This window comes from Macadamia integrifolia, chromosome 6 (genome assembly GCF_013358625.1).
Source record: "Macadamia integrifolia cultivar HAES 741 chromosome 6, SCU_Mint_v3, whole genome shotgun sequence".
Taxonomy (NCBI): domain Eukaryota; kingdom Viridiplantae; phylum Streptophyta; class Magnoliopsida; order Proteales; family Proteaceae; genus Macadamia; species Macadamia integrifolia.
The window spans coordinates 11,255,073-11,266,486 of NC_056562.1; the positions used below are offsets into that span (position 1 = coordinate 11,255,073).

General features: G+C 38.0%; 1 protein-coding gene across 2 annotated transcripts in view; it reads right to left on the minus strand.

Moving 5' to 3' along the window:
* The window catches only part of LOC122082591 (2-isopropylmalate synthase A-like), a 28,940-nt gene extending 27,759 nt beyond the window's left edge, over positions 1 to 1,181 (minus strand). Inside the window, exon 1 of one of the 2 annotated variants that reach the window (XM_042650262.1) lies at positions 547 to 1,177. In XM_042650262.1, coding sequence (XP_042506196.1) covers positions 547 to 1,058 — 512 coding nt within the window. In that variant the 5' untranslated portion in view covers positions 1,059 to 1,177. Of the gene's footprint in view, positions 1 to 546 lie in introns of both variants that reach the window. The other variant, XM_042650263.1, reaches the window with a different exon arrangement.
* Positions 1,182 to 11,414: the final 10,233 nt, after the last annotated feature.

An 11,414-nucleotide genomic window follows, 5' to 3' on the forward strand; every position in this document is an offset into this window, starting at 1 on the left:
AAAACCCTCCAATGTCGCAAGCCTATCTAACACCATCCATGGGGTGTGGTAGGGTTGGAAGGTACAGCCAGATAGAAAGGATTTGGGCTCACAGTTAAACTTGGTCAATTGGTTTGTGTATTGCTTGTCGCAACGTGACCACATGCTTGTACTTCAATTCGAGTCCCCTCCTGCACAATTGGGTGTTCAGATGAGGCACCCTTGACCACAAGCTTGTGCTCCAATAAAAGTCCACTCTTGCACAATCAGGTGTACATATGAGGCACCCTTGTCTTTCACTCTACTCGATCCCTTCTCCACCCTCAGCCCCTATTCCCTGCCCAATCCCCTTTCATTGGAAAAAATTTAACTGCAATCCTGTTGGCAAAAGAAATGGAATGATTCACTTTCCCTAGAATTCACAAATACTTTAAAATACCCTTTTAAGATTCCATTTATTATCTCTCCTATTGGGCTATTGCTACTCATTTAAAATACAGATGTGGATTACAGATGTAGGAATTAGGACAACTAATAGGTGCCCTATATTTAGAGAGAGAAACCAACCTTGCAGCATCCTCACCACCAAACTGGACGTCCTCACATCCCAAGCTCCTCGCATAGGCTACCATCTCTCTCGCTATCTCTAACACCTCTTCCCTCGTCTTCCTCAGCTTATACTTCAGATGGATCTCACTGGTAGCAATAAAAGTAAGAATCCTTGGCCGCTTTGCCCACTTCACAGCTTCCCAAGCCTTATCAATATCATCACGATTGCACCTAGCAAAGCCACATATAACAGGTACATGTCCATTCTCATCAATAGTATTTCCAACTTCCTTTGCAATCACAGTTACAGCTTCAAAGTCTGTCTTGTTAGAAGCAGGAAAGCCGGCTTCGATCACATCAACGCCGAGCTTCGCGAGTTGTCTCGCGATATCAAGCTTTTGCTTGCCATTCATGGCTGCACCGGGGGATTGTTCGCCATCGCGAAGTGTAGTGTCGGAGATGCGGATGTAATTTGGGTCAGTTATACGATTGGGAATGTAGACTGGACGGTGGGCAGGATAGCATTCCATGTTGTTTGAAGGCTTTGAGCTCTGAAGCTAGCTGAGGTTATGAGTTACTACAGAAATGAAAACACTTGAGAGTTGAAGAAGGGAAGGGGGTAGGGTAGTGTTCATAACTTTTGGTGATAGTAGAGGACAAAAAAGTGACAGAACGTTGTGGCGTTTGTAGGCACAAACATCCACCGACGCTAAACAGAAAATGGTCGAGTAGTGAGTAGGAAGTAGTGAGTTGTAAGGGGTTTCCCGCCCCACGTACAAGTTTCATGGCCCACTGATCAGCAAAAGCTAAATGAAATCTTGAAGGGTATATTTCGAAAAATATTCAAATTAAGAAGGTAAAAACGGAGTGATTTATCTCATTTCTTTGGCTAAGAGCTCAGGTGACAACAAAATTTTAATCTTGAATGTTTCTTTTTAGGTAGGGAGGGAAGTAGGTAATAGCCAAGAGGTTCGAACTTGAGACCTCCTAGTGAACATATGTTTTTTGCACACCACAGCTCACCAACTGCGTTAGGCAGTTATTGTTCCTTTTTGTCCGGCCATCCAAGTGCAATGATGATCTTTCCCATCATTCACTATGACCAAGAAGGTCACAAACGAATTTTGTAATCTTACTTTTATATCCTTAGATATTCTGAAATTTTTCTTTCCACATAATTCTCTCTTTTCGTCAACTATTGGGTTTGCCTTGTTTTCTGGTTAGGTTCATTTCATTCCCAAGTTTCCACATCTTCTTCCACACCGGCCTTAGGATTTTCTATTGCCCTTCACCGCCCCTACACACACACACACACACACACACACACACACACACACACACACACACACACACACACACACACACACACACACACACACACACACACACACACACACACACACACAGAGAAAGATTAAAACTCTAAGGAGTAGTTGAGTTGGCAATAGACCTTCATTTTAAGAAGCTTGTGGTTCTGAATTCGACTCCTCTTACCTCCTTCGGGCCACTCACAGATAGGTGTTTATTACTTTTCACTGCTTTTGATGAAAATTGAATAATTTTCATTCAACCCTAGTATGACCTGATCCATGTAATCCTGGGGTTAATATATGCATATGGACTAGTTAGGCCGAAGGCTTAGATAATAATCGTTTAACCAAAAAAAAAAAAGAAACAAAAAAAAAAAAAAAACCATTGGATCTTAGTCTGAACTCAGTTTCTAGATCCTCAAAGGTTAAGTCGGTTCATGATGATTTGAGACCTATTTCTGAATCTGTGCCAGTTTTGTCATCAAGGAAATCAACCACTAGCGGAACTTTAGGGCCCGTTTGATAATGTTTTAAAAAACATGTTTTTTCCGTTTCTGTGTCAAAAAACGACAGAAATAGAATAAAAAGTGTTTCACAAACTCATTCCGTTTCTCCTGTTTTCATAAATAGAAATCAAAATTTATAGTGATTTCTGTTCCTAAGAATGGACATGATGAAACAAGTATAACTTGTTTCACCATTTCTGGGAACAGCTTAGGTGCCCAAAAATCGTGAAATCCCCGACAAATGAATCACCAAAGAAAGATAGGGTGGTCTCTTCTGAAGGAGTAGGGAATATAGTCTCAATGACCATGGTGGGCATACCAGCAGCAATGTGCTCGTCTGTAGCTTCGCCACCGTCAGTAGCTACTGCAATTAACCCTTGCTCGAAAGATACGTTCCCAATCAAAGTTAACCAAGCCAATTCGTTCTTGTATGATCTCACAACAGGAAGGCTCTTCTCTTTCTTGCCATCAGTTTGAGCGATGGCCTTAAGAATTTCTTAAATGAGGGGTTCGATTAGAATGAAATTCGTAGTTAGCAAACACGCTTCTTCAGATCTCTTGAATTCGATCAGAAACCCATTTCCCCAACACAACGCCGCTTTTGAATCCAACCTTCTTTTTGATTTTTTTTTCTCTCTCTAAAGGGTTTAGAGGGTTTTGGGTTTTCGATCTCCTCAATGCTCTTCGTCTTCCACTCCCTCTGTTTTCTCGCTTTCTCTGGGCAAAGAAGAAACTTCAGTGCATTTGTGTTTCTTTTGTTCTTAATTTCGAACTAGGGTTTTTCGCATTCCTTTCTTGTCTTTGCTTCTCTCTGTTGCATTTCTTCATGTCGACATGAAATCGCCGTTCTTCTCTTTCCATGGCTTCTTCTTCTTCTGTAGTGAATAGGCCTGTGTCGTCGAAAAATTCAACTAAGGTCTCGGAGCGTTGTTCGTCCCTCTGGAATAGCAGCAACTCAGGTCTGGAAGAAACGCTTTTAGAAACATCTGTTATCAAGCACCTTCAAATCCGTTTCTATTTCTAAAAACTGAAATTTATACTTTTATCGTTTCTTAAAACAGAAACGGCAGAAACATTATCAAACAACACCTTAGAATCATTGAGGCCCACCTCTTGAAACTTAATTGGGGCCTATTTCTGAATCTGGGCAGTTTTGTCATCAAGGAAATCAACCACTAGAGGAACTTTAGAATCATTGGGGGCCGCTCTTGAAACAAAGAATCCACTCCACCACACCATTATAAATATAATAAAACTCCATGATCAGAGCTCACTTTTCCTAAGATTTGCAAACCAAGACAGGGAAGTGAATTAATTTTTCATTTTTATAGCTATTAATCCAACTGGGTCTTGATTCAGTTCATTCATGAGTCGTTTACTTAGGGTAATCATAGATCTACTAGGAATCCTAGTGTTGGGAAATTGGAAATTGAATTGAAGATTGTCATTGTTGGCAACTATTTTAGAACTATTGGTTTAACGGTTCAATGGTTAATTGAAGAGAGTTGATGTGGTTCGATTGGTTTAATTTCAAAGTGGAACCGGTAGAGCTCAATTTAATTAGATCAATGTAGCCATTACATGGTGATGATGTCAACATGCACTACAGTCCAATTTCAAAGTGGAACCGGTAGACAATTTAATTAGATGAATGTAGCCATTACATGGTGATGATGTCAACATGCACTACAGTCCAAGTCTTATATGAAATCCTAGAGAAAAAGATAAGATAATGTCAAAATTTGATTACAGGTGGGACTTCGTCTTGTACACGTAACAAAATATATACAAGGATAGATGTTCGGTTTTCAAATCAATTTCTCCCTTGCGCACATGGACAACAAGTTAAAGATCAGTCCGAGCTTTGGTAAAAGTCAAGAAGTTGAAGTAGAGAAGGAGTTGTTTGCTGAGTTGCTACGATCCCATTGGAGTTTGAAGAATATTTTAATGCCAAATAAAAGGGACGTCTTTTTCTCAAAGCATGGACAGTTATTCTTAGAGTTCTAATTGAAAAACAATAACTAGATCCAAATAGGACTGATCCTCTGCGTGAATGGGTGCTGCTCAAGTTTACAAACAATATAAAAGGACTTTTTTTTGGTTTTAGAATTGGGTAATTTTCTCTATAAGAAGCAAAACCGAAAAAGAGAAAGAGAGAGAGGAAGAGAAGCAACCTTGAGAGAGAGAGATCCAAAAGGTTGAGATGTTGATGGTTTGAGCATGTTCTTCTATATGTCAAGCAAGTAATCATCAACGGGGTTTACACAGGCTGAGGTAACCCGTATCTGAAATCCCTATTTTTATATTCTAGAGTGTTTATTGTTGAGAGACTCTAGATCAATGGTGTATTGGGTTGGGATTTTATTTTATTGATTTAAAATTGTGAACCTATCAAGTTGGGGCTTGTCTAGGGTGTGGGGTTGTTGCCCTTGTCTGAGTTGCATCTCAGATTGAAGCAGGGATAAGTTCCTGGACCGTTGTAGCGGTTAAAAAGTTGAGTATTGGGGAAATACGAAACCCTATATGGGTATTCCTCCGTGGAGTAGGCACTCTAGCTAAACCACGTATATCTGGTGTCATTGTCTCGCATTTATTTTTTTACATATATTTGAAGTGCGTGTTGTGCAGAGTGGTGGGACACTGTCTGGTAGACTCAGTCACATTGTGGTGTGAGGTGGACGTGTCGTTGTTTGCGTGATTGGTAATTACGGGATTGCCTCGGCCAATCTAGAACTTGAAAATTGGAAGTTATTGTTAGGTTGCAATTAAGGAAATTTTTGAAACCACTGATTCACCCCCTCTCAGTGTCAATCTGGGAACATCACCTAGGTTCAACAGTCACCTACTCTTACACACACACACATACACATATATGTAAATAAAAGATAGGATTCAATATCACAACTTCTTTTCTTAGATATCGATCTATTCTTCAAGTTGAAGCTGTCACCACTAAACTAAATTAGTGATTGTAAAATAGGGGAAATGATACATTTGGATTGAGAAGAAGAAGGTTCCCTTTCCTATATAATAATTTAAAAGGATAACATAAGATGAAAGTGACAGACCAGTGGGACCTGGGCACAAAACCCCACTGACATAAATTTAACAGGTAAGACGATAATGAATTATCAAAAAAAGTGTTTGACACAATAATTAAGAATTTGAATAGGGTTATCACATATCAGATCACAGATTTCTATGTCTGGAGCTTATTTTCATTCTCACCCCACCCCACCCCACACCCCACCCCACCCCAGTATAAATAAATAGAAAAAAGGTAATGGGGTTCATCATGAAGGTTGACAACTTGACATTGCCCTCCCTACCAAATTGACAACTAGATAACAATTTGGAAATAAAATAAAAATAACATAATTTAATTGTTTCGGTTCTAGAAATTAAAAATAAAAATATGAAAATATATTCATACAAATTAAAAATTATTACCTAAATAATGCATTTAAAACAATTATAACATTGAAAAAAGAATATATATTTTTCCATCCAAAATAATAAAATAAAAATATATTTAAATTTTTTTTTTGACTTTATACTAATACTTATCTTACATGGAAGAGGATAGTCACATTTTTTAGGTAAGACACACGAAAAGAATTCGATGCTTATACTATCACCTGATCGTATAAGTCAACGACCAACACTTGTCCTTTTTGTTCTAAGATATATTCCTTTTTATCCTTGTAATGACAGAAAATAGGACAAGTGTTGATCACTCATACGACTAAGTGACTATACAAACAACAGATCCGTTCTCGTAAGACAAGACCCTTGTAACTCCTCCCTCCCTCGTCGGTGAATGGATAACCATTTATTGTTGATTCCCATCTCAAACTTCTTTCTTTTGATTTCTAATTTCTGATTTGTTTAATGTAAATGGGTTTGGTAAGATTTTGTGTTGGCTATTCTTGTCTGGTGGTTCTAAATTTATAAATGCTTATTGTTGTCAGAGGAATCTCTTGGGCTACCCAAGATAAAGTACAACAACCCAATTATTTTGGGTCGCTTACCCAGGCATCAACCATTCCAGTTGGATCGTTTAATGAGGAAGAGATTTATGCTCATTTCAAGAGCTTACTCCCCATGGTATTGTAATTCACTGCAAATTCATGGCTTCTCCCCTCCCTTTTTATCAGTTTTTCATTTTGTCTTCGTTACACAGGTGAACCCTGATGATGTTGTTTCTGGGGGTTGGGATATAAGCGACATGAACTTGACGGATGCCATGGCTAGGGCTAAGGTCTTTGACATCGATTTGCAGAGACACCGTAAGAGAGCTTGATGATCCTGTTGACCCTAATACAGATATATCTAGACGCTAAGAAAGAAGAAGAAGGGGGTAATCCTGTCCTTGGCTTAAGGAACCAAGGACAGGTGGGGGCCGCAGGAGAAAGTTGAGGGTAAGCGGATGGGTGATATAAGGTAGGCATGCGTAGGTGGTCGTCACGTAAGGACGGAGTGGAGGCGGATTGAGAAGATTTTTGTAATCAAGTGGGGTCTACGAAGGACCAATTCCTTTGTATAAAGTTCCCCAAACATTGAAAAAGTTAAAATCGACCGGACGTGGATTTTTTGGTGCAAAATGATAAAAGGAAAAATTACATGATTAAACCCCATTTATATTGGGTAAAAATTACATTGAAAAGTGACGTGACGTGATTTCCCTTTAAGGGAAAGAGGAAAAGAGAACGTGAAAAAGCCAAACCTGTCCGGCCTAACATCCCTTTAAGAGAAAGAAGGGGTAAAAAAGAGAAATATCACAGCCTTGCATCCCCGTGCACAAACATTATCCTTTGGGATTCTTGTGGGGATACGTTTCCTGTGCGTGATCCGTGCATGAAAGGACTGGCACAGGAGCTTGCCACCGAGAGGGGAAAAAAGAAAGAAAGGAGGGCAAATGGGCGGTGGAATCAGATCATGTGGATCGCTCAGAAGATTCAGAACCACACACAGGTTATATAGCTTCTCGTCTAGATGATGAAAATGCCACAGGAGATATATATCTTCAGTCTTTGACATCTAAAATCCATATTAATTAATGATATATTATTTTTGAGGAGGAGAATGCTACCCGATCACATGCCCCTGCGTCCAAACGCAGGGTGCAGGAAATGACCACATCACCTCGTGATGAATGCCTGAATGCATATTAGCATGGGGCCACACAATCAAGTAGCGATGTTTTTTCCATTATTTTCAATCTTACATACTAGAGAACCCAAAAAGGTGGCACCTTCATGGAGAGGAATCATACTGTGAAGGGCTTTTAAGAAATTTTCATGCATATATAAAGTATAGTGTGTGTTAGCTATATTATTGAACTCTTTGGCCTAACTTGTGATGTAATATTGATGGTCTGGGACTCCATATGTGTAAAATAAGGCTGTGTTAGACTAGAAAAACTATAACTTCAAGACATCCAAATTGGAAATGACCAACAAAATGTGTTGTGCCTGAAGTGCACCCATTGCACTTTGCACACACAATCCAATCAATATAACGAATAAAAAAAAATCACAGAGAGAACGAAAGATATAGATAATTTCTCAACCTGCCCATAACCACGGGTTAAATATCTCCCAAACACTAGAAGTCCAAAGCACATCTCTCTCTCTCCCTTTTTGGTCAACTAGAAATATAAAAAGTTCTATTGAAAGAGAAAAAATTATGAACTTCCTTTCAGAGATGAGGTCCGGATTTAAATGAAAGATGGTGGATTTGACCGCCAAAATTTAGATAATTTTATATAAGAGCAGCGCATCTCCTTCATGAGCGTTATTTGTAGATTTGGGCCTTAGAGAGCTATTTCAGACTTTTCAGTCCACATCTAGAACCTTATGAGAAAACCCAATTTACCCATGGGCCTCGGCTATTAAAACTGCTGTGCCTAACAATATCTGCTTTTTTTTTTTTTTTTGATAAAATAACAAGATGGCTGCTTTCTTGCTTGGCACCCATGGAGGGCAAAGAATGATTTATTATTTTCTCAAAGAAGTTGGATTCCATTTGAAGTGATCTTAGCAGCTCAAAAAAATCATGAGGAATTCTACAATCCCCAACTAGGTGATCATGGACCTGCTATTTCAAATAACCCACACCAATTATCTGAGGTTGGTAGACAATGGGAAGCCCCTCCAGATCATTTTTATAAATTTAACTCATATGCGGCATGATGAAAGATGGCCAAGAAGGAGGTATTGGATATTGATGGCCTAGACGTGGAAACTTATTGCAAAGAGTTTGTTCTTATATCACGGGGAGTAACATAATTTTCTCGCATCTCGTTCAGTTGGTGGTTGAGGATATTATCCATATTCCTTCTTATTTTTGGATTGCGTCTAATTTACAGTTTGTTCCTAGGAAGAGAATCTATAACAGACTCCTTAGTTAGGAGAGTCATGTCCATTACGAGCAGAACGATTTGACCAAATTTCATTATGCGGTTAATGAAATCCTATAATTCAACAACTATGAACTCAACAACATGTAATTTTCCAATTATGGAACAACTTGAAATTCACTGGTATAACATCGTCCTTCAATTTAGGTTTTCGTTTCGACTTCAAATTGTGAAGAACGGAAGAAAACTTTCATATCAATATATAAGAAAAGGAAAACTATACATAGCCTGCATCCCCGTGCCTAGTCCAACACAAGAAAAGAAAGGAAAAAACGAAGACCCGTGACAAAGCCTGACCCATATCAATATATAAAAAAAGAGAAAGAAGGGGTAAAAGCAGAAAACTTAATTCCACCTCTCAACAAGGTTTTAAAACTCAAGATGGATCAGTGTAAGTTTTTCCGTCAATTCTTTTCTGCAAAGATGATTGTGTAGTTGCCATGGTTTAAGATATTAGAATTGATCTTAGGATCAGACATGATCAATATAGATCGATTTTGATCTATTTCCAAATCCATTTGTATTGGCTTTGATTGAACAGAAATACCCTTAGATCCACTTGTATTAGTTTTAATTGGACAAAAATACCCTTAGTAATCATTAACAATTTTACTTTATTACCTTTCGTCCAACGATACGATATGAGCTGCTGAACATAACCAAAATGGGAATATATATGAGCTGGTTCTCACCATTCATGCCAACCTATCACCTCCACCACCACCACCTCCTGACTGACTCTGTTGCCTATCTGACCCTATTAACCAAAACGGCTCCATTATGATCAGCCTCGTCTCCCCCGGCCATCTTGAGGAGCTTTTGCATGAAAAATGAAAAATTGCCACCAGATGTGATAGGAGTAGTGAGGCTTTGACCTTGACCTTACGTTGAAGAGGCTACTGGAACTTTTAGGTTGGTCTACCACTTTTGTAATTGTCATACTTTAGTGGCAATCAACTTGATAGATGAACATTATCACAAGTGTCACAGATAATATAAAAAATATGATTGTATTTGTAATTTATTTTTTATTTCATAAGAAATGCATCTTATGGTATCGAGTTTTCTTCCATATTTTCTATCTATTTTTTGTCCATTAATTCGTTTTGTATTTGTTTCGATTTTCTAATGGTACATAAAAATCAAAAACAATATCAAACCTATAAAGTGTTCCATTGATCCATTTGGATTTGTTACAATCTCATTTTTTATAACCCCTATTCTAAACAATGATAAATTAGATATCCTCAAGTTTAATGGTTCATCTCATTTTTACGACCCTATTCTCTCCATTGAAGATTTAGAGAGAAAACTTGTGCATTTAATTTCAAACTTATCATTTTTGAATTTTCTTTTTACCAAAAGCATCAACTTAGAAGAGCACACAGTAGACCAACCATTGAACATGTTCACCAATCCCTTTGAAGAGGAATGTTTGATGGGTGAATGTTGGGACCCTTTCTCAATGCCAAGAGCATCGAATGGCCAAGAAGACATCAAGGCACATGTCAATATCATCTCGGCCATCCAGTGCTCGCCGCACTGCGGCAGACAATAATCATTCTAGAAACCCTGGGGTTGAGTATTACAGTAGTAATACCATGCACTAATCATTAATATCTGAAAAACTCTTTAATTTTAATTATTAAGGTTTGCCGCTCCGCACCTAATTGTAGAATCAACCATGCATGCATGATGTCAAGGCTTGTGCAACACAAGAATGAGCAATGCCAATGCCATTGAAAAAGCCAGAGAAAAAGTTGCCTTCATGATACCTAATTAATCCACCGATTCCATCATTCCCTGGTTTACCAAGGGAATCCAGGGGATTTTCAAAAGAAGACGAATTAAGCCCCTGTGGGATTTTCATGTATACAAGCTTGGTTGGACCGATCTATATCCCACCACGTGAAGAATTTATTATTTGGCTATGTTTGGCTGTTGAATTGATGGGTGACCTCAGGATTGGTCATGTTTATGCCAACATTTTGACAGTAGATCATTTATTTTTATCTGTCCTTCTTGTGAAATGACTTTGCTTTTTAGAATGGGAGAATTTTATCACCCCCCTATACTCTTCTTCATTTACTCAAGCTCCCTTACTTAAAGTTTTGTATCTGATTCCCCCAAAGAATAAATTTCTACTTCTTCTCTTCCCTTGATAATTTAAAATATTTAAGGCTATTTTTGATATAGTTTATATTTATATTTCTATTTATAATCTATTTAAAAAAAAATCATTTATAACAATAAATTATGGATCATAAATAATAGTCATTTGGCTAATATTTATATAATAAATTGTATAATGAAAAATAAGTTTGGTATGGTTACTGTAGAATAAATTCTCTAACTTCTGATTTCTCTAGTTCTTTTAGTCATTTTATCAAACATGTGAGATGCACTCTATATTATGTGCACCAGCCTTCAAAGTGCAAGTCCATCTCTGGCTGCCACTTCAAACCTCACAGTCCCCATCGTTTCCCAGATTTATTACCTTTAAATGACTTTGAAACTCTACTATCATGAAGCTAAGGGCTTGGCTCCTCGAGTAGAAAAGTAATAGAAAGCAGGTCAAGTTATGGAGATATTAAAAGGAGCAGAAAGCAGGTTTAATCTATAGAGATATTCGGGTGTTTTCAACCGATG